The 24,119-nt window shown below is 39.8% G+C and overlaps 1 protein-coding gene and 1 long non-coding RNA gene across 32 annotated transcripts in view; one reads left to right on the top strand and one right to left on the bottom strand.

Moving 5' to 3' along the window:
* Nucleotides 1–7,777, top strand: part of LOC114019324 — a 42,312-nt gene extending 34,535 nt beyond the window's left edge. For both annotated transcript variants that reach the window (XR_003564419.3, XR_003564420.3), the window contains one exon: nt 7,217–7,777. This is a non-coding gene — a long non-coding RNA (uncharacterized LOC114019324). The remainder of the gene's footprint in view (nt 1–7,216) is intronic.
* The window catches only part of ERBIN (erbb2 interacting protein), a 225,178-nt gene continuing 201,254 nt past the window's right edge, over nt 196–24,119 (bottom strand). For 10 of the 30 annotated variants that reach the window (XM_037902921.2, XM_043546433.1, XM_043546435.1 and 7 more), the window contains 6 exons: nt 19,892–20,035; nt 18,939–19,070; nt 14,427–14,636; nt 9,747–9,839; nt 7,950–8,024; nt 196–3,636 (listed from right to left, as the gene is read on the bottom strand). In XM_037902921.2, the coding sequence (XP_037758849.1) occupies nt 3,529–3,636; nt 7,950–8,024; nt 9,747–9,839; nt 14,427–14,636; nt 18,939–19,070; nt 19,892–20,035 (762 nt within the window). In that variant the 3' untranslated portion in view covers nt 196–3,528. Of the gene's footprint in view, nt 3,637–7,949; nt 8,025–9,746; nt 9,840–14,426; nt 14,637–18,935; nt 19,071–19,891; nt 20,036–24,119 lie in introns of all 30 variants that reach the window. The other 20 variants (XM_037902915.2, XM_037902920.2, XM_043546437.1 and 17 more) reach the window with 4 other exon arrangements.

The raw sequence follows: 24,119 nt of genomic DNA, 5'->3' as shown, positions 1-24,119 counted from the left end.
GTCTCAAATTGTTATTCAAAATACAGTGCTTTTCCCATTGGTTTCAATGGAGAGCAAGTTTACATCTGTCTTAATTTCCCTTAGTTTCAATCTGTTAAAGGGAAATGGCAGCCTCAATGGAATAGCAATGGACACAGCCACAGTTATAGCCAGGTTGGAACTATAAACAGTAACAGATATTTGTTTAAAAAAAAAAAAAAAAAAACCGTTAAGCGTCCTCACAAATTCTGAGCCAGTCCTGCAACAAGATCCACTAAAGTAGACCCTTAAGCATTCACACAGAGTCCCACTGGGCTCAAGTAAATCTGTACTAATACATTTTGATGAAAGACTGAGGTCTGTATTATGCAAATGATATAAAACTACAGAAAAATATGTTCTGGAGAACTTTCTAAATATTAAATAAGTCAGTTACACACAGCTTTAAAGAGCATTAGTTTATTATCTATTCTCCATGTGTTATCTCAGAAACAATCTATTTATATACAAAAATTTGGAATGTTGGATAAATGCTGATCAATAAAAACATTTCAGAACTGCTGACAAGGAAATAATTCTAAAAAAAATGTAGTACAGCAAAATCAATCATAAAGGCTTGATTCTCTGGGTTGCTTATTGCTGTTTGTGTTCATAGAATGCTTTCAAGTATATACACACTTCTTAAACTTCAGTCCGAAAAAGGAAATCAGAAAAATATTTACATAATAAATACGTGGGAAATTTCATTGTCAGTTGAACTGATTCTTTAATGAATTGTTATGATGAGAAAGAACATTGAGTTGATGTAAACTTTATTAATTCCACACTTATGCTGATGAATTTGATTTTCTTTTGTTTGAAAATATAGGCTAAATAATTTTGATATGGTTCTCCTCCTCCTATATTTTGAATGAACTAATTAAACAGACCTCTCCCTTCCCACTCTCCAAAAATATATATACTGAATTTTTTTAACCCCCTAATCATTTTCAATATATTTTAAAAAAACCTCCAATATTTTCTTTGTAAAATCAATACCATCAATATTTTATTTCATGGTTAATTTGCTAATTTCTTGAGGACAGACTTTGGCCAAGTATTTCCACAAGAAGTACTAAACTCCTACAGTTATACCATAGCCAAACCAATGTTTTTGGTAACAGTGTTTTTCTGCAATACACAACCTTACAAATTAAGTTAATTGACACAATACAGTTTAAACCTTCTGTTAACATTAAAGAAAAATGTTACAGCATTTGCAACAGTAGAAACCCTCACTGAACTATTTAAACCTACTGTATAATATACACAAAGTTAAAATAAGTCCAAGATCAGTAAAGAATCAGTTCTGGTTTTTGGACTTTTCCCTCCTCAGAGTTACAGTTTATGTATCAGGTCAAGTTAAATTAGGATTTATCGGTATGTATTCCCTTTAAAAGGCAGAGTGTGATTAAAAATAGTATGATTTTAAAAGCAATGAAGACGTGATGTGATCATTTTGCATTGTCAATAAAAAAATATATTGAGAAATTAAAAAGTCTTAGAGGAAAAAAAGGAACGCAGAAGCCTGCCATTATATAGCTATATTTTTGTTCTTTTCTGTAAAGATTAAAGCACACAGAAAATAAGTGAATTTTATCAAAATACAGCACACTTCTGCTAATATTAAAAAAATCAGTTCCTATGTAAATATTACTGAAAATCAACTAAAAAATTATAATATACAAAGAGTTGTTAAAGGGTTTCAGTTAAAATTATTAAACTATACACAGTACAAGAAGCAACAGATTAACAGTTTTGAAAGAAGTGCAATAATATTGGAGTTCACGTATTTAAAAAGTACTGCCTGTTTATTCCAGCTAGCTATGTATAATTCCTGTATGTTCCAGCTCATTTTTCAAAAAACTAAAGGGGGCTGGTGTTCTTGCTAGCTTTATTAAAAACACTTTATTACACATGGGTTGAAAAGTCAATTTCTACCAGTTTAAAACTATCAACTCATATTTATTAATTAAAAATGAATTGCAACAAATGAATATTGCTCCAATGACAGGCTAATAATTAGCCCTGATTAAAAACAGTTATTGGTCTTCTATGGCACTTTTCCCTGGTCCATAATAACCATGTTTTAATTACCACTGCAGATTATGCAATCTCTACTCAATTACATAGGGAATAAAGAGAAAACAAAGTTAATGTTTCAGGCAAACAAAAGTATAATCAAATATTTTACACAGTAATAAGGAACAAAGGCAGCCTGTGGTAAATCACTATTACATTAATATAGTTAGAAACCCTTTAATGACTCTGAAGTGTCTAGTTCACATTTAATGTTACCTGTAGGAACAGCCCTTTAAGAAATACCGTTACAAACTGGTGGGTTCCAAGTACCCCGTCCTTTTGCTCTACAGTTACCCACAGCAATTGTTCAACAGTTTCACAAACTTGCTTTGGTTACCTAGCTCCATGCGTAGTTTCCTTTTAGTTTAACAAGGCAATGCAAGGCCAAACAAAAAATCAAGATGACTTTCCTAATCCTTCGTTCCTAACCCATTTACTGTGTGTGTGTTTTACAGGCAACACAATCTTAAAAACTGGCCATTTTGGGTTTGTTTTTTTTAAAAATCTATAAATAAGTTTAAAATTGAGTACTTATTACAAAGAAGATAGAAGTATCACCATTTACACAAAATCGGGGATTTCCATGGCAGGGAAAAACCTCTGGGCACAGTACAGTTGAAAAAAATTGTGTATGCAAATAAAAAAATAGAACTTGAATCACACATAGCAAATGGATAGTCGATGATTGATGATGATGATGATAATAATGAGAAAAACAAATCCTGAAGAGCTCACAATAATGTAATTATAGTCTTCCTAAAAAGACATTATGCTTTTGTTGCATTATTCTTTTGGTAGACGTACACTCCCAGACTAACCAAATGTTTCCTTCTTTCTTGATTCCAGATACTGATAGCAAATAGTTCTTCACTAGGCCTTTAAATTAACCCAACCAGCACCAACTTCCATCTACCCATTCATCTATACAACATGCACATAGCAAAGCCAACATTTCAAACCTCTTGCCCACATCTAGAGAAGTGGTTTCAGCATAACACATTAATACCCAGTGAATAAAAATAAAGGCAACAAACAGCTACAGGACAGACAGCCCTGCCATCTGTCCACTGGCTACAACTGAGGCTTCTCACAGCCTTGCACAAAGTTTAGTAATGTGTAAGAATTATCCAAAAATAAACCTACCCTCTGTACAAAAACAACACCGGTCTGTTCTTGGAGGAGTGATCCTTGATTGCTATAATGCTTAAAAACGTAACCAGGATTATTCACCATATGCATTTCAAAAATGGTTTCCTGTATGTTCTATACAGTGGTTCTTTCCCCATAACCACAAGTTCAATATTTCATTACTGTACAAATTTTGATCATAATTTTTTCAAGTTCCTTTCATATATAAAAATAATCAAAATATTCAGTTTCCCACAAGTCCTTCGATGAATCTTGCTGGCTCCCCCGCCCCCACAGTATTTATGAAGAAACCTCTCGCACAATAATGAGTTCCACTGTGTTCTGAAAAGTCTTCAGCAAGGACACCGCTTGTCCATGATCAATATTGATGAAGCTGTATCCATTAGCCTAAGAAGGAAATTATATTTTATTAATAAATGTCCCCAGGACATGTTATTTGTAACTTGCGTTTTAACTAACAGCAAGCTGTCTTTAATTTTAGCAATAAAACTCAATAGGTTTTCACATTATTAGATTGTTCATGCTGTGGCAGAAACATTCTGTACTGTAAGATAGGGAAGTGAAGTCATTTGCATGTTTAACTGTTTGTGGAAGAATTCTGCTCCAAAGATTGGCGATAGGGACACATTTGCAGCTACCCAAAATGGAGGAACCAGAACTGAAAAAGCATATAAATCCTATCTCTCTTTGACTTCGTATGACTGCACTAGACAAAACTAATAAATTGAACACAGGTGCCCTCTACCACAAAGAAAAAAATGAGTATAATACATTAACTCGTCACTTAACATCATCCCGGTTAACACTGTTTCATTGTTACGTCGCTTACCTATTAGAGAACATACTCATTTAAAGTTGTGCAATGTTTGCTTATAATATTGTCTGGCTGTGGGGGCTTGGAACCAGGGTGGGTCAGCGGCCCCCTTATCAGCTCTCCTCCACCCGATCCCAGCGCCTCCTGCCTGCCAGTGGCCCTGCAGGTCAGCAGCTCCCTCCTCCTCCCCCCCCTCCCCCGAGAGTCTCCTGAACACCCCAAAACAGCTGACTGCTGCGGGCGGGAGGCATGGGGAAGGAAGGGGGAGGCTGTGCACCACATCCTCGCTCCTCCCCCTCCTAGAGCCTCCTGAATGGTGCAAAAAAGCTGTTTCGTGGCCTTCAGGAGGCTGGGGGGAGAAGCGAGGACACGTGCTCGGGAGGGGAGGGGAGGGGAGGGGAACTTCAGGGGAAAGAGTGGAGTTGGGGCAGGCCTGGGCAGAGCTAGGGGTTGAGCACCCCCCAGCACTTTCGAAAAAACAGAAGGAGGAGCAGCTGGACGATCCACCCTCTTTCACCCTCTGACTCCATCACTTCAACCAAGCTTCACAATCATCATTGCTGTGTACAGGATTAAATAATTGTTTAAAACTTATACTGTACATGTATATCATGTCTCTTGTCTGGCAAAAAAATTTCCCTGGAACCTAACCCCCCTGCCCCATTTACATTAATTCTTATGGGGAAATTGGATTTGGAAGAACATAACTACAACATTAAGTGAGGAGTTACTGAGTATAATGAATATTGAGCACCACAGGTTTGGAATCTAGAAATGTGGTATATGGTGGGTTAAGTCTATTAAAGGCTGACTTTTATTTTTAAAGGAGGAGAGGGAGGATTTTACACCCACGATGCAACTCTGATGCTTAAGATACTAATTATTTTTCAACAGGAGTCAGCCCGTATACATTTTTCAGGCAAGCAAATTAGGTCCTCTCTCAACCCTCAGAGCTCTGAGTCTTCTGCAAGACTTCAGGAGCCACCCACTGCTTTAGAATCTGTCCTTTATTTCCAGCAACTACATTTTTTTCTGAGGGCATCCACCTCTGTTATTCCGTGGGCTCTGCCCTCTCAACAAATCCCGTAGCTGGCTCCTTGTTCAAATCTAGGGGGACTCTTGATCCTCATCAGTATAGCAGGAGCAGTGTTCACTAAATGAGAGATCACCTCTTAACGGTGATATCAGAATCGTGCAAGCAAGCAACTCTGTAAGGATCTACCACGCTATCTGCAAATCTATTACCTGCACCTCTATTTTATTCTACCATGTAATTCATGATGAGTACAGTAAAAGCTGTGTTATCCGGCACTTTACCAAACAGAAAGCTCTAGAAACCAGTATTTCTGATATCCATTGAAAGTCCAGTTGGCGCGGAGCCAGCAGGCTCCCTACCTGGCTCCGCGCAGCTCCCTGGAAGCAGCAACCTATTCCTGCTTCTCCTAGGCGGAGGAACAGCCACAGGGTCTCTGTGCGCTGCCCCACGTGCTGGCTCCGCAGCTTCCATTGGCCGGGAACTGCCCAAGGTGAGCGCCACCTAGATCCGGCACCCCAAAACCCCTCCTGTGCCCCAACCTCCTGCCCCAAGCCCCCTCCTGCACTCAAACTCCCTCCCTCGATTGTTAAGCATAACTCTTAATTGGAATTTTTGACTAACTGGCACCCCGCATTTCTTCAACATGCCAGATAACAAAGCTTTTACTGTAATCAAGTAGTGAATTGTTTAATAAAAGAGAGACTTCATCATGACATCACCAAAAAAAGAACACCATAAAGACAAGCAGTATTTAGACACATCACCCTGGACAGCTTCAGAAAGCATTGCTGCTATGTTACTGGCATAACAAAGACATTAAAGTGGAGATTTAAAACCAATTTTTGACTGATTCTCTGTCAGTCATACCTAGAATTTAGCTTAATCTTTGATAAAAGTTAATAGTCCAAACGGATCTGTAGGTTTCAGCTGAACAAGGCTTGCTACTTTTTACTACCACAGCCAAATAAGGAGAATTGTGCAGCATTCCAATTGCGGGAACTGAGGTAGAGTAGGATAGTGGACAAGAGTTAGAAAATTAAATGAGAGTCATGTAAATAAGATGCATGGCACCTATATTGTGTTTAAAATGTTATTCCAAATCCCACCCCTGCAATAACTCCTTAGGTGAGTGTGGTCTGCAGCAGGACTTCCATTTTGAAGAGCAGAAGCCGGGTAACTACTTATAAGTCAAGAACTGGACAATAGTGGCTCTCAATCTTTCCAGACTACTGTACTCCATTCAAGAGTCTGATTTGTCTTGTGCAATCCCAAGTTTTACCTCACTTAAAAACAATATCAAATATAAAAGTGTCACAGCACAGTTAATGAAAAATTGCTTATTTTTTCATTTTTACCATATAATTATAAAATAAATTGGAATATAAACATTGTACTTACATTTCAGTGTATAGTATATAGAGCAGTATAAACAAATCATTGTGTGTGAAATTTTAGTTTGTTCTGACTTTGCTAGTGCTTTTTATGTAGCCTGTTGTAAAACTAGGCAAATATCTAAATGAGTTGATATACCCCCGGAAGACCTCTGAGTAGCCTGAGGGGTACACATACTCCTGGTTGAAAAACACTGCTGTACTGGACCCATTCCAGATATTAACCTTCCTACTGATATCCAAAGTGCATACAAACCTATACAGCCACCAGTCAGGCCTAAATTTTACATTATGACATACATTTAATGCATGTTTTCCTGAGAAAGTAATAACCTTCTGAGACCATCCTTTGTATCCAGATCAGGGCTAAAGACATCCAAACACAGAGATGCTTTTGTGCTTTAGAAACACAGAAGTTGTAAAGTGTACAAAGGTGTGATTAGCAAAATGTGTACAACCATGGATTCTCTCTTTAGCAGCTTCAGGGAAACTTCACTAAGACATACAAATACAAAAGTTGTGTAACTGGCACTGTGGCAGCATAGGACAGGTTTTCCATTCTGCCACTGCCAGATCCTGCTTTACAATTTACATGAGAAAAATAGAATCATCACAAATAGCAAAACCTGTCAGAGCAAATATGGCCTAGGAGTTCTGAAAGATGAAAGAACCTGTAATTACTGCCTCAGCACATTCACCAGACATTTTCTCTTTGCTCTTTTTCAGAAAATGAATTCCTTCATAAAAACCAACCCACCATGTAGACGGACAACAAAGGGAAAATTTAACTACTGAAATATCATTCAAATACCAGGAATAACAATCTATTCCAACAGAAGGCTACCCTCTGCACATATTCGATTTTACAAAATACAGAACCGCAATTCAAATATCTCCCACGTGTCTTAATCAACAGGTATGTATGTTTGCAAACACACACACCTCCAAAACCTAACTGTATAAACTACTATAAAGATATCTGCTCTTATAATGGAACAGCACTTGCATCCTTTAAGATCCAGAGCCAGTCCCGTTTCCCAGCAATGATGGGAGGAACTAATTTGCACAGAACTATTGAAGCCTCACTCAAATGCAGGCAATCATTTAGCTGGAGCTGCTCAATCTCAAGTCCAAGTTTGTATTCTCGGTGGCTTTATCATATGTTAGGTAACTTATGTTGTCTATCAAAATGCTTTTACTTTTGTAAGTTGTTTGTTTTTAGGCTGCACTGTAATTGAGATACTAATATATCTGAAAAATACTCAAATAAAACAGAGTATAACTGGTTTTCCAAGACTTCTTTTGGAAGAGATATTGATAAAGCTATGTAAAGAATATAAGTACTAAATTTGAATGTACTCTGCCACTACTAGCCATAAATAAGAAAGGCACTGACTGACAGAACAAACATACAAACAAGGACTATGTACATTAAACAGAACAATTACAATTGCAGTACCTGAATTATTTTATCTCCAGGCTGCAACAGTTTAGATGCTGGTCCTTCAGGCTGCACTCTGGTTACAAATATACCCTGCAGAAACAAATGGGGGGGGGGGGGGGGGGGAAGAATTCTGACTGATCTTATTTCATAGATATTGGAGCAACTTGAAGCCATTGTAACTTAAGATATTCTTTGATTTTCCCCACTGAACAAAAGAGAATGTGAAAGAGTGAAAAATAATAGGTTCATGGGCTTTTATGATTAAAAATTTTTCAGAGATTAAAGACAGAAGAATTGCATTAATTGGAACACTGAAGGGGAAATATTTCTCCATCTGAATTTTAAATTAACCCCTTTGTGTAAATTGCCAGATGTATATTATGTGTCAAAATGTCGTATCGACACTGGATGTAAGTGCTCTCGGCTAAATCCTTTTTCCTTTAAGAGACAACGTAATTTTAAACTCCATAATTCACTGTTCTCTTGTTTGTAATGCTTGATATTTCTAAAATCCTACCATTCACCCAATCTAGATTGTCCCCACCACTAACTTTCATGTACTGTAATTTTGGTCAAATTGTTTTCATCCCTTTCTATCTCAATTTTCATAGCCTCCCTCCTGCACAAACTCCAGCTTTATTATAAGACTCACCTTCCACTCTTCATTTCCCTCACTTTTGCAAGCCAGTCTCCCTCCCCCACAATCCTACAGTAATCACAACCAACTTTAGCTTTTAATTGTTCACAAAAAAACAAACTCCAAGCCCCACAGAACCTACTGTATAAGCAGCATTCACAGGCAAAAATTATTTCTTGTGGCATCATGAGGTTGATCTGTGAGGAAAATATGGGAGGAGCTGGGGCACCTTGTGTGTGACTGGGCAGGCGTTAGCTAACAGGCAAGGACTGAATATATCCAAGGATTAAATCAGTGGAGGTGAGATGGTAGGGCTAGAGCTAGGTAGTGAGCAAATGGGCATGGGTTGCTGAGAAAACAGAATGGAATCAATAGGGGAAGGAAATGAATGGAAAATAACACCCTACAAGAGTCAGACAACAAAATGCATTTCAAACACTACCTCAAATCACTTGCTCATATGTTTGCTTCCCTTCCCCCATCCCTTGCTTATTTTTTGTATGCTAAGAGTCTAAGCTCTTTGAGGTAGGGGATTCTCTAATATGCCAGTGAAGTGCTTAGCACACTTTTATTATTTTGTAGCACCTAAAAGAAATAATAGCACATCTGGATATTTTATAAATACTACTAATACTAATGATAATATTGTTAACAGTAGTTGAAAAAATAAAAAAACATGGTCATGGAGAGGTTAATTCCAAATGCCTCTTTCCATCGGTTGTATGGATGGGAAGTGACACAACACTTAGAGGTGAAAAAATATTGGAGATAACCTCTTTTTTTCAGTCAACACTATTTGGAAAGGCAGTGCGGTCTAGTGGATTGGAAAAAGACAGAGCCTGAGTTCTAATGTTACCCATCACTGACTCCATACCTGTAGACAAGTCACTTAACCTTTCAGCTTCAGTTTTGTCTGATAATAAATCTCTTAGTGTTTTGAAGATGAAAAGTACTATATAAATGCTGACTATTGTTTTGCTCTAAATACAGTTGGTCTAGTTCCAATTAAAAACCTCACAAGTGTGTATGAGATACTGTTTAGTGCACCAAAGAGGTGATATGTGCCAGGTCACTTATTATACTTTAAAGTGAAGCATGTAAAATAAACCTATTTAAAACATCTTTTGCCTTTAAAAACAACTCTTAAAACAGGTACATATATATGAAATACTCACATCGTCATCAGGTCTGAATGGATTTCCTCTACCGCCAACTCCTCCTGATATACTAAATCCTAGCTCTGGATCTTTTTCAATTCTCACTCGAATCTAACAAAGTAAAAGGAACTGCCCTGAAAGCTCAGATCCACAGAAATGGACATACTATAAAATGCTGTATCATATTGTCTAAATACTATAGTTGGAATTATGACCAAACAAGACTTACATTGACAAATGGTGTGGGAAAGAGCACCATCTCAATGTTTTTCCTCTTACCATTTTTAATATTAATACAAGGAAGTTTTGAATATGGTAACAGACATACAATATACCCGCAAAATATCAACAATCAAAAAACAAAAGTAAACTTTACTCTTGGAACGCTGATTAATATTCATACAGATGCTTTGATTTAATTAGTACTAAACAGCCTTCAAATTAACAAAGACACAAAAATATTGAAGAGCCTACTCTACAGTTCAAAAGAAATAATCATATTTCAAATATAATTTCTGGTAACAGTGTGTTAAAACATAATACATAGCCACAACAGCCAAGTTTTATGGTGTATTAGTTTAGTTAGATTATAGCACACCTCCTAAGGCTATAAATCCAGAAATATGGAGATATAACCCAAATGATTTAACACACTAATCTGCACACCTGGCAAATAGGGGAGTAAGCTTATGTAAATGAGATAATGCCTCTTTTCCTGGCTCACGCCAGCTGAACTCCCCCATTCTGGCTCTCTCTCTGAGTTTCCCACATCTAATCCTATCTCTCCTTTCTCTCGCTGGCTCCCCTCATTCCTACATGATCCTATTTTTCGGTCCCCATAATTTACACTAGGCACAGCCTCTGTGGACAAAGCTTGGTCCCCAATCCACTATGGTCATAAAAATATGACTAGAAAAATAGCTGCCTATGTACCACCACTCTATCCAAAACACTGCTTTGTGCTCTTGCCATATCTTAATGGTGTGGACAGATTGGGCCTATGCTCTAGGTAGGGGCTCTATGGGTCAAGTCTCAGAGGACTGCTAGGAATCTCTGTGAGTTAGTGTCCTAGAGCAGCCCTCCAAGACACTACCTATAGCAAAATAATATACAGCACCTCCTCCACACAACTTTCTCCCAATAACAGCAGAAGATAGGAGCAGGTGATTGGAAAGAGGCTCCAGAAATCAGGAGCTTTCCAGCCTATCAGGGAAACTTAGCTCTGAACTATCGTCTAGCAACTGATTTTCCTAGGGTATAGCTAGAGTAAGGAGCTGCCTACTGAGGTAGAATAATGCCTAGAGTTTCACCTAGTTTCTCTTCTATTATATACTGCAACGATCAGGGCAGACAGCACTTCCCCTAATATGCGGTGCTGTATCTTAATTTTAGTATTAAATTGTTTCGTTTTGATGTTATGTTGTTGTCTTTGTTCAAGGGGGAAGAGGAGGGACTAAGAGGAAGTTAAGTCCTGCCTGTGTGTGCTGGAGTTGTTACTTGCAGTTGTTACTTCCTTTGATTTCTAGAAATGAGAATTACAACTATTGGCAGTCCTGCAATTTTTTTCCTGGATGCTTTTTCCAGTTGCATAGCCATACCTTCTCTTCTTCAGGGACAGGCATAATTTTTTTATTTCTGGTATCTTGTGCCTGTCATGCTTGCTTCCAACTCATTTTCCTCCATCTTTTGGAATGCTGCCTTCAGGTCACTAATAAAAGACTCTGCTGCATCACCTACCTGTGTAGGTGCAGAGGGCCTTGCAGGTTCTTGCTGCCTGAACGTCACTTCACAAGGAAGCAAGTGTTTACGGAGTTCAAAAATAATCTCATAGGGAGAGTAATGGATAGCTGGCTGGTGTTATATGCAAAGATGACAAAAGGTACCGTTGGGGACATTTTGCACCAAAAAATTAAAAATTCTGTGCCAAAAAAATACAAATTCTTCAAAATTTTACATTTTATTTGTCAAAATAACACCAGTTTTATTGTTTTGGTAATTTAGTTCAAAATACCTGTCAGCAAGTATGTCTGTAACAATACAGACAACAAAAAAGATTCAGGAAATATTTTTTTGACAGATTCCTTACTAGGCATATTAGTACAGAACCTTGTGTTATACTTCAGAACCGTATTTCCCACACTGCTCAGAAGCGATGCAAAGGCTTGGGGGAATCAGGGGTAACAGAGGAGCTGAGGGAGAGGGAAGTAATTGCTGGGACAGTCTTGGAGTGAACCTGGAGGGGTTGTTGGGTGTGGATGGCAAAAGTATGCATCAGGTTGGGGGTTTTTTTGTTTTTGGAGCGGGGGCAGGGGGAGGAATTGGTAAGCAAACCAGTCAGGCACATCTGTCCCTGTCCCCATTTGTTCCTGCACCCATTTTTCCCCATCGTCATGTGGCGCTACACCCTCACTCAGTGTCATCCCAACAGTTCCTGTGCCCCCACCCCAGTCTGTCCCCCACTAGTAGTCCTTCTGTACCCCAGTCTGGGTTACTGCCCCCCAGCTGCCCGGTGTGCTCTGCTCTGTCCGTCCCCCTCATATTCTGTGCCTCCTCACCTGGCCCTGTGGGCAGGGCACTGTGAGAAAGGCAGCCTCTGCCCCCCTCCCTCTCTGCAGCCGGCTGCTCTGGCCTGTGAGCCAGCTGCCCTCTCTTTGGCACCACATCAGCCCCTGGTGGGCGAAAGATGTAACTGCAGTGTGATCCCTCTCGTGGTTTCCCTTCGCTTCCCTGTCAGAATAAATAAGTGTGTTTGTGTGTGTGTAAATCTACACGGGACATTAATTCTGCACTTGCACAGAATTTCCCCAGGAGTAAAAAGGTGTCTTGTATCTTCGTCTTGTGTTCTTCACTGACTGAGTCTAAGCATGGAACCAAGGGTGCGGTTTATTCGCTCCCCTCTATTACTCGTAGGGTGCGCAATACTGGTCCTCGCCTTGGTTACCTGGAGTTGTCGGCAGAACTTATGTAATAACCGTGACTCAAATTCTTTTCCAGATCACTGGAGATGTAGCTTGGTGGGCCAAACTGCAACACTACATATTTCATCCATGCAGCCTTAACTGTATCAATCCTTTTATCCTTCAGTGGTTGTGCCATCACATACTTTGAGATGGTGTCATACACTAGCAGCAAATATCTACTTGCAGCTGGTGTTTATGGTAATAGGCCTTTCAAGTAATTCTGTATGAACTCTCAGGGTTTATTAAATTGAGGCCCTTTCCCCTAAAGGAGTTTTGCCTCCCCTTGCTTGTGCTTTCCTTTCTTGACAGATAAGACAGGAAAGTACCCACTTTTTAACTTCTGCAGCCATGCCCAGCCAAAAACCCTGTCATATACCTTGCTCAGTGTCTTTTCATATCACAGGTGTCTGCTGCTTCACCATCATGAAGACAGTACTGTTTTCTGTAAGCTTGCTGACCATACAATCCTGTTATCCTTATACCAGCAAGTTGGTAGCCAGATCAATAGATAATCATTCCTGAACTGTGTTTAACCTCCCCAATATGGGTATCCTTTGATGTGTGTGTTGGTGCATCAAAAGTAATTCAGGGGCCTTAGACTGTTCTTGCCAGATGTCCTCACTAGAATCTATTCTCACTGCCCTCACCTAGCTGAGTGCATCCACAACCACATTTGGCTTTCAAAGGTTTATGGTAAACCATGAATATATATTTGGACAGCTTGTGATTCCACCTCCACAAGTGTCCTTCTGGGTTGTGCTTTGTAAGGAACCACTCCACAGCACTGTACTGCAGGAATTCCATATTTAGTAAATATGGATAATAGGCCTTGAAGGCCTCCACAATAGCCTGACACTTCAGTTCCGTAGCCAAAATACAGTTTTCCTCTCATTTAATTTGCAACGTCCAAAAGTCTCAAACTAATCAATTTGTTCAAGTGCAAATCTGATAGCAATCTTTGAGGCATCACAGGTTCATGAGTGAGTATTATAATACAACTGCAGTTGTGATCACTAAAGAAAACTGAATTAACAGCCCTTGTTTCAAAAGAAGGGGGCTAGTGGAAAGATGCCCTCCAAGATTGGTCCAGTTGCTGGCTGTGGAACTTACTATCCTACTTTGGTCTGTCACAACCCAAATTTTATTAGTTTTCTGGACTTGCTGCAGAAGTCACCCTTTTTCTACCACAGGCTTTTTGCACTATTAAATGTGTTGGTTATTTTAACATCTGGGTGAGTATTACTAGTCAGATGGTCTTGAAATCGACCATAGGTATTTTGAGTTTTTAATTACTATTTTTGTATATTTTAATTATCGTATAAGCATGAAGGGCCATGGATAATCAGTTAGCTGAAGGGAGATGTAATTCAAGTTTCAGCAGAAATACTTTAACTAAAATCCTCTCTAACTTCTGATAAAAGTTAGTAACAGGTTTATTTCTCTGTATAACATCCACATCACAAGAAAGGGAACAAAACAGATTAAAATCAAACTGAAGGTATGATTTCATGCAACCACTTTTCTTTTAAGAGTGGGATGACAGAACTCCAGTGAGCTACAGCTCTTTCTTGCTGGAATTAAATTCCTAAAGCATTTCTGTCATCACCCAATTAGTAGTAATAGTAAATAAAATAATAACACCTTGCACTTATGGCTACCAATAAGTGCAAATCATATATTCAAACACTTATTAAAAACCTTACCTCTTGACTTAAATTAATATAATTTTTATCCTTACCTCTTGCTTTGCCATCTCATGGCCTTGTTTGGGAGGACACTGGGGCTGGGTATAGGGAGGCTGATGTGCAACTTTCAGCATCAGATAATCAATTAATTGCTCTCTAGAGGGATGTCTTGCCACAGATGCTTGGGGAGGTGGATGATGACCTTGACTATAGTTTGTCTGAGGCCTGGGAGGCTGGCACATCTGCCCATTTGTCATAGGTATCTGAATAAAACATGAATCGTCTTTAAATCATAACATTTTATAACAATCCTCAACTTTTATTCAATTATTTCAACATTTCTCATGCTTGATGGTCATTGCATTTTTATGAGCATTACTAAATCTCAGTTTTAAACTTATGAAGACAAGCATGAAAAGCTAAGCTAACTTTGAATTCTTATCGGCTAGAACAGAGTAGGCAGCTGCCTGTTCCTTTTTAACACTTGTTTCACTGTAATTCATCTCAACCAGTGTTTTTTGGTGATACTTCTAACGTATCACATTTGGTTTACATTGTTAAATTATACAGTATTTTATTTTTATTCATATAATTTGTCTATCAATTCTAGTTCTGAACTATTCATAGACAAGTGTAATAATATTACAGAGGTGTGAATGCTATGTCAAAATGTCTGTTTAGTAAACTCTAATTATGCTACTATTGGGTGTGTTTTCCCCTACCACTTAACATGGAAAATGCCTTCCACTACATGCCTACAACTAAAGACCTTATAGAATCTTAATTTTAAAACTACGGTGAGAATCTTTCCAGTATATGTTGCTCTCTGGTTTGACTTTATCTGTTGATTTGATTTGGCAGACACTATGGTGGTTAGTGCTACAGGAATATCTAGAAGTATTTAATTAATTAACTAAAGTTGCGGCTCTGCAAAACAAAACTTTTTACTGAAGGCCTCTTAGGTGATTAATTTGTACTGGAGCACAATATCCATGGACAAGAACACCTCCTCGCCCCCCCCCCCCCAAGACACCTACTAAATTTACTCAGTACCCTAATATCTCCTGTCACTCATTCTGTAAAACCCCCATTCCAAAACTACCATCATCTTCCATTTATTTGTCTACTGATCACCACTGCTATGCTGAATTAATCTGCCAAAATATACCATACTAGTATGTCCAAATACTAATAAAGTTTTACTCTCTCTATATCATAAATAACTGAAATAAGTAGGTAAGAAAATTCCAGCTTCTATTCATGCTGTGTCAATTGTCTTCTGTATCTCAGACCCTGTTCTGAGTAAGCGAGGTTCCACCTTGTAAAGCAGGGGTGGGCAAACTTTTTGGCCTGAGGGCCACATCGGATTTCCAAAATTGTATGGAGGGCCGGTTGGGGGAGGCTGTGTCTCCCCATACAGCCAGGTGTGGCCCGGCCCCCGCCTCCTATCCAACGCCCCCCCCCCCATCACCCGCTTCTCACCCCCTGACAGCTCCCCCGGGACTCCTGCCCCATCTAACCCCCCTGTCCCCTGACAGCCCCCCTGGGACTCCTACCCCATCCAGCACTGCCTGCTCCCTGTCCCCTGACCACCCCCGAACCTCCTACCCCTGACTGTCCCCCGCCGCCCCATCCAACCCCCCTGTTCCCCGCCCCCTGCCCTCTATTCAACCCTGCCTGCCCCCTGCCTCCTAACTGCGCTGCCTGGAGCACCCGTGGCTGGCAGCGCTACAGCCGCACTGCCCAGAGCACCGGGTCAGGCTGCGGCTCTGCAACTGTGCTGCCCGGCTGCCCAGAGTGTTGAGCCGGCGGCATGGTGTGCTGAAGCTGCGCGGGCGGGGCCGGGGGAGAGCCTACTGGGCCAGGAGCTCAGGGGCCAGACAGGAGGGTCCCGCAGGCTGAATGTGGCCTGTGGGCTGTAGTTTGCCCACCTCTGTTGTAAAGTGATTCTGAAAAATGGCAATGTGGGGTTTAATATATGTATGGTTTCATTTATTTACATATCAGATTTGTTTGGTTTACAAGTAAAAAAAGATGTTTTTTCCAACTGCCATTTACAAAAAATAAAATATAATTGAGAAAAAAGTTAAGATTCTTTCCTTCTTCTGCAATCATACCAATAAAAAAAGTTCATACAAGCCAATATCTCTCCAGTTACAACTGTGGAACCTCACTGCCTTCAATGGGTTTGCACAAATGTAGTTGACTGGAAGTTAATAAACTATTGATGATACACAAGGAAGTATAGGTTCCAGCTCACTTCCTTTTAGCTGTATTGGCTCCTGAAGTCTTAACAGGAGTAGAAAGTTATTTTTGTCCATGTTAAGTAGATGCATCTCTGAACACACCAGGAACGGGTATACTGCATAAGGTGGTGCTAGTGTTCTCATGAAGGAAGTGGGAGTTGTCTGTAATATTTTATGACTATGTCTCCTTGTTTGTTATTGTGATGTTTACTGTATGTATACAAGGGGTTAATTCAAACAGAGTTAGTTACAATAAGTAAAAAAGGACGTGTTAACACCTGACACAATGCAAAAAACCAGTCCCTTTGAGGGCTCTGTCTGATCCCCTGGTGAGCTGCCAAAACTGGTTTAACCAGATTCGAGAGATACAGGAGAAACAAAGGACATAACTGGACCTAAAAAAGCAATACCTTACTTGAAGGGTGCAGGAAAAGAGGGAGTAAAATGAGGTTTTGAGCTAAGGAGAACTGAGACTCCAGAGGCTGAGGTGTCTGTTATAAGATAGGCCTACCTAACACCATAAGTGAGACAGGTATGCAAGTAGACATTGATTGTGTTACAAACTTTTTGTTTGTTTGTTTTGTTCCTACTTTAAGATTAAACAATACTTTGTTTTGAAAAGGCTGTTTGGGTTGCTTTGTTATCCACTTTGGAAGGGAAGTCTTGCTGGTGTCAATCTTAGTTGGCCTGCAGAAAAATCACAACTGGCACACACAAAGCGCTGTAGCTGGAGACCTGGTCTAAAAGTGAAAGACTCACAGGATTCCACCCCAAGACAGGTTAAGGTAGACGCCTAACACCGGGAGGGTGCACTAATCAGACTCCTGGGAGGTACAGAATGAAGGTGCAGCTAGACCTGTAACTGTGACGGTTACATAAGCATTTTTCAAAGTAAAACGACATCTTAAGGCAGTAAACAGTTTCTCAGACTGTAACTAAAAAGAGATAACCTTGTAATTGACATCTGGGAAAAAAATCAAGTATTCAATTATTTTGTAACTTCTAACTACTTGATGTAATATTTTTGTCTGTATAATTTAGGATAAGTAGAAGGTTTAACTGTTTTGTTTTTTTTACAACGGTATGTTTTGTGATTTATCTATCTTATTAACCATATTCCATACTACACAGAATGAACCCTTGTTTGTTGATCAAGGGTTTGTTGGAAGTCACCGCAGTTCTAGGATAAGATGTTCTCCCCTGTTCTGGCCCCTTTATACTGCATAAAAGGGCCGGAGTAGAATAAAGGGGCCACACAAGTCCCATATCTAGTTGGAGGAGGATTTCCCCCATAAAGATGCCCACAAATGCTCCGGCTTAGGGAGTGGTGCTGGAGGCAAGGCTGTAGGGGCATGTCAGAGTCACAGCCACACTGAGGTGATTCTGGGCAGTGCTACGACTCATACGACAGCTCAGGAAGCTGTCATAACTTTGGCTCTCCGGGGCTCTTTAAGATGTGGTGGAAATGTCTCAAGCTCCCAGAGTAACCCAGAAATGGAAGGGTGCAAAGGTGGCTTAAAGCTCCCTTAGGGTATGTCTATACTACCCACCAGATTGGCGGCAGCAATCAATCCAGCGGGTGCTGATTTATTGCATCTAGTCTAGACGTTATAAATCAACCCCCGAGCGCTCTCCCGTCGACTCTTCTACTCCACTGGTGCAAGCGGAGTCGATGGGGGAGCAGCAGCAGTCGACTCACCGTAGTGAAGACACCGCGGTGAGTAGGTCTAAGTACGTCAACATCAGCTACATTATTCACGTAGCTGAAGTTGCGTAACTTAGATCAATCCCCTCCCCAGTGTAGACCAGGCCTAAGTACTTCATCCCCAGCTGCGAATTCAGTACTGTGCCTCTTAGAGACAAATACAGAATTTCACTCTCTGGTGTCTGCAGTTTACTAACCCAATTTTACCATGATAAAAAATAAATGCTGACATGTTTTTAAAAAAGTTTATTCTGCTTTGTTTACTGTTCTGAAATTGTCTGCCACATGCAGAATTCTGCATGCAACATGCAGACCCTCTGTTATTGGGAAACCTATTATTAAAAACCTTCCCCATTAACTTTCCCTGACCAGAAGAAAATAAAACAAACAACAAATCACTCAGTTGTCCCAATGAGATGATTTCTTATTTCAAGAATGATCTTTTAATGCCATATGATTGATCATTTCACCACAAATACATGGGTGAAAATCAAATAACGTTTTAGATTTAAAAACAAATTACCAATTTTAAGTGCTAACTACTCCACCATGTTTCAGATATACATTTTTGCAAAGGACAACTTATCCAAATATGATATCATATTACTCACTACCTGTGCAGCTCCTTTCTTCATGCTGTCTGGAGGAACATCTTTGAGATTAAGTGTGCTAGATGAGTAGTTCTGCTGTCCTGAAATGAATACATCCTCTTGGCATGGCTCTCCTGGGGTGGATGTCTGGGGATGCTTTAAACAGCACAGAAATAAGTAAGCAAATATTTCTTCAAATCATCAAAATGACTCAATATTTCTTAAAATATTAGAAAAAATTGCTCAATTTTTACATTTATTTTTGCTTGTAAGGATGCTAATCATATCATCTGAGTTTGCATGCAGAACTTAATCCTATTAATCAAGTCTGAGAGATCCATAAAATTTAACCCCAACTTTCAAAAAAAATTACAACTGTTCAAGTTCTTAAAGCCACGTAACACAGATGGTTCACAAGAAAGGTGAACAAATGTCCATGGCTGCTATGCATGGACTTACAGGATTAATACAAGTCTCTCGTTGACTTCAGTCTGCTAGATTTAAACACCAGATCTTCATTCAGGTTGTTCAGTGTTGAAACTACCTTCATCTTTCTTGCCAACCTACATATCAACTTAATTTGCTTGATTGCCTCCAGACATCTTTAAATAAGGTTTACTTTACCAAATATTGAAAATAAACGGGTAAACCCCAACTCGGGTCTCTTTAGACCTGGATCAAATTCAGAATAAAAGGATCATCATCTACAGATCTGGTTACAGAGGAGGACAAAACAGAAAATAATCTTAGATCGCATGTGGAAGCCAATTAGAAAAACAATTTGTTTTGTAAGTTGTAATGCCTTGTAAAGAAGGTAGAGCATATGAACTCAAGGCAATTTAAATGTTTGGGTTCAGTGCCAAGGAACTCATAACACAAGTTTAAACTATTTTTTTTTATAATTATTGATTTAAAGACATATTTCACGTTTCCTTTTTCCCCTCTAAATATTGCAATAGCCTACTGTAGGTACTCACACGAACAATGTGCACACCAGAACTTCTTCTGTCTGCAACACTCAAGGCAACACTACTCTGGCTGCCATGCAGATCCCTAGAGCTGCCATAGTGAAAGCTGCTAACTGCAGCATAATTGGAATTAAAGGACCTAGACAGCATGCTCTGAATAAAGAGGGGACAGATTTAACATAGAGATTAGTGCAGCATGCATAAACCACAGGACAAGTTATACACAGACTTATACAGACATATATTCCATATCATGCAAAAATAAATACCATGCAATTAAATTAGCTGTGGCATCGTGAAGTACAAAAAACCTCAGTGACACTCCATTTACATTTATTTACGATAAATCAACATGCAACCTAACATAGTACACATACAAAATTACATGTTGATAAGGCCATTCAGATGTATATGTGCTCAGGAAAACAATATAGATGTTTAACTCATCTAAATTGTCATACTTTAATTATTTCCAACATATCCAATAGGTATGTTGGTGGAAAGGAAACTGACAGCCAAGATGCACTTGTGCTGAAATTATTTCATTCTCAGCAGAGCCATTATTTTGTCTCAACAGTTTTCAAGATTATTTGTCCAACAATGAAAATTTTTTCAGCCATAGACATTTTGTTTGTTTTTTCTACTAACACAAAAGTAACACGAAATAAATAACATGCACTCAGACAAATTTACTGAGCAGAGATTTACCTAGCAGGGAATGTAAGTTCAAGAAAACTTGGAGGCTTTTTTTTTTTTTTTAAAGCTACAGTAACTTGCAACATTGACCTCTGTAGTATTGGCAATGGTTTCAAAAGCAGCAAGAGCATTACCACCTTGCCCCCATGAAGTTTTGTCTTGCCCAAACAAATAAAAGAACAGGGACATCCAAAATAAAGAAGGGGAAAGTCCCAAAATTAACCAAACTGACAAATGAACTAGACACCTATTTAAACACTGACACTGAATCCTTTGCGTGACAATATTTGTGTACAAAAAATTACATTCATAATGTTAAGGATACGCCACAAAACATCAAAAGCCAGGAAATGCATTTTTATTTGTTTCTATGAAATTCCTGTGTGATTGTTTTCAGTTAAAAAAGGTCTCACAAAAAGTTCCAAACTTATAATTGGACTATAAAATACTATAACCACTGTGGGTGAATACTTTTTTTTGTTTTTTTTTTTAAATGCACATACAATACTGATTTTTGGAATGCATACTAGTCACCAGAGACTACACTACTAGGAGCGTTCCCACTACATTACACTTCTGGGATGTTCCATCCAACGCCACTGACCACTGGGAACCTACTAAATCAGCAATGCCCATTGGGACTACACGGTGGTTCTTACAGCACCAACTGTTTGGAACCCAGGACATAAGAGGCTGTACAGTCCCCAGCTGTCTCTCTTTGTTTTGCTAAGCCTGGGAATACAATGCCAAAGGAAAGGGGAAGATGGGTGAGCAGCGTGAGATGGATGAGAATCTGCTAAGGCAACTTTAAGAAAACCACAGTTACCTTTCTTCAAATAACCTCTATCATTTAAGGTGGTCTCAACATATTCCCATTTGTGGGACTCTAGCAAAGCATTCCAACCCCCAGGAAAGAGTCCTAATTAAACAAGGATTGCAGTATTACCCTTCCAAAGTGGGCATGAGATCTAAATGACAAATAAAATAAAAAATAGTGCTGTGTAAACATGTGGGCAAAAGTCCAGGAGGCAGCCTTGAAGATTTCTATCACAGAAACATTACAGATGCAGGCCACTGATGTTGTCTGAGCTAATGAAAAAAGCATTAAGACTTTGAGGTACTGACCCCATAGTTAAAACATACACGTGCCAAAAAATGATCTAATTGACATCATTCTGCTCCCATTCTGACTAACAAATCATAGTAAATGCTAACAAAAGATGAACACCTTGAACAGTTGAATTAAGCAAAGAAGGTATTTACACATTATTTCTTTGGGAAAAGCAGAGGAATGAGTTAAAAAGAGGAGGTTTTTCAACTGATTTTTATGGTCACCAGGAAGCTAAAGGAAATCTGCCAATGTAGCCATGAGCACCCTCTGAATAGAAACCCATGATCCACTTCTGTGCTCATGGATCCATGGCAACATTTTGTTCTCTGTCTACAAGAGCATCAGGTCTCCTGGTAGAGATACCCCAAACCCTTCAAAACTCTGTTTCTTCTTCCTCTTCACCATCTCCTCCACTGAACACAGCGTATTGTCTCACAATTCAAATAGATTTGTTTCAGTTAAATACTTAAAATGGGAACTTGCAACAAGATAAATACAGAAACACTACCTTGACATGATGTTAAGTACATTTAAGTAATCCATATCCTTAAAGACAATTTGGTGAAAAAGATTAAAGGCTTTCAAAACAGAATAAAGCTCAATCTGTGCAAGAAGCTAAAAAAAATAAAAAACAAAACGAAACACACCCAGGGCATGGATCAAATATTTCTTGGCAGCTTATATATACACACTTATTTGTGACCACTAGAGAGCAGCTTTACATTATAAGGAAAAAGAATGGCTTCTATGGGTACAGTAACTGGTTTTTTGTGATGTGTTGTCCAAATGTTCCACTTCTGGTTCACATGTAACACCAGAATCTTTCTGAGTAGCAGTGTCTGTTGCGGCCTGTGTGCCTTCCCAGCACTCCTTAGCCAAGGGCATAAAGGATTTGGCAGCTGCATCAAATCTCCAGCTCCTTCATTTACGCCAAATATAATTTAGCAAGGATTCCCCAATAGCAGGAAAGGAGGGCTGGTCATGGAAAACATGTGCCTAACGCATCTTGAAAAGCCAGAATTACTGTAGGGTAGTAACTTTTCTCTTCAAGTGATTGTCCACATGTATTCCACTCCGGATTACTCAAGTGATAACTTGCATGGAGACAGCAAGCACTACTAGAGTTTACTGGAAAAAAGACTGCATGACAAAGCAGGCTTCAGACAGGGAGATCTACACTAGGGAATAGTGCTGGGCGAAGGTGTGAACTGAACTCCAGGTAGCTGCTCAGCAAATCTCTAAGACTGGGACATCTTGCAGGAAAACTGCAGAGGCTGCCTGAGTTCTGGCGGAATGGGTCCAAATGAGTCACCACGTAGTCTGTCTTAATACGATCTGAGACCCATTTTGAAAGTATTTGGCTGAATATAGGTTGACCCTTCATTCTGTCAGCAAATGCTAGGAACATTCTAGACACAACAAAGCCTTTTAAGAGCCCTCCTAGACAGTAGGAAGAGACATGACAATGTTGAAGGTGTGGCTCGACGTCTAGTTGGCAGCTGGTATCAAGTGGAGTACCCAGGGGTTGGTCCTGGAGCCAGTTTTGTTCAACATCTTCATTAATGATCTGGATGATGGGATGGATTGCACCCTCAGCAAGTTTGCATATGACACTAAGCTAGAGGGAGAGCTAGATATGCTGGAGGATAGGGATAGGGTCCAGAGTGACCTAGACAAATTGGAGGATTGGGCCAAAAGAAATCTGATGAGGTTCACCACGGACAAGGGCAGAGTCCTGCACTTAAGACGGAAGAATCCCATGGACTGCTACAGGCTGGGGACCAACTGGCTAAGCAGCAGTTACTCAGAAAAGGACCTGGGGATTTCAGTGGATGAGAAGCTGGACCTGACTCAGCAGTGTGCCCTTGTTGCCAAGAAGGCTAACAGCACAGTAGGAGCACTGCCAGCAGATGGAGGGAAATGATTCTTCCCCTCTATTCAGCAATGGTGAGGCTGCATCTGGAGTACTGAGTCCAGTTTTGGGCCCCCCCACTACAGACAGGATGTGGACAAATTGGAGATAGTCCAGGAGAGGGCAATGAAAATGATCAGGGGCTTGCGGCACATGACCTATGAGGAGAGGCTGAGGGAACTGGGCATGTTTAGTTTGCAGAAGAGAAGAGTGAGGGGGGATTTGATAGCAGCCTTCAACTACCTGAAGGGGGGTTCCCAAAGAGAATGGAGCTTGGCTGTTCTCAGTGGTGGCAGATGACAGAACAAGGAGCAATGGTCTCAAGTTGCAGTAGGGGAGGTCTATGTTGGATATTAGAAAACACTATTTCAATTGGAGAGTGGAGAAGCACTGGAATGGGTTACCTAAGGAGGTGGTGGAATCTCCTTCCTTAGTGGTTTTTAAGGCCTGGCTTGACAAAGCCCTGGCTGGAATGATTTAGTTCGGGTTGGTCCTGCTTTGAGCAGGCGGTTGGACTA

The sequence above is a fragment of the Chelonia mydas genome, chromosome 5 (assembly GCF_015237465.2).
Source record: "Chelonia mydas isolate rCheMyd1 chromosome 5, rCheMyd1.pri.v2, whole genome shotgun sequence".
Taxonomy (NCBI): Eukaryota; Metazoa; Chordata; order Testudines; family Cheloniidae; genus Chelonia; species Chelonia mydas.
This window is presented reverse-complemented; position numbering and strand designations above follow the sequence as displayed.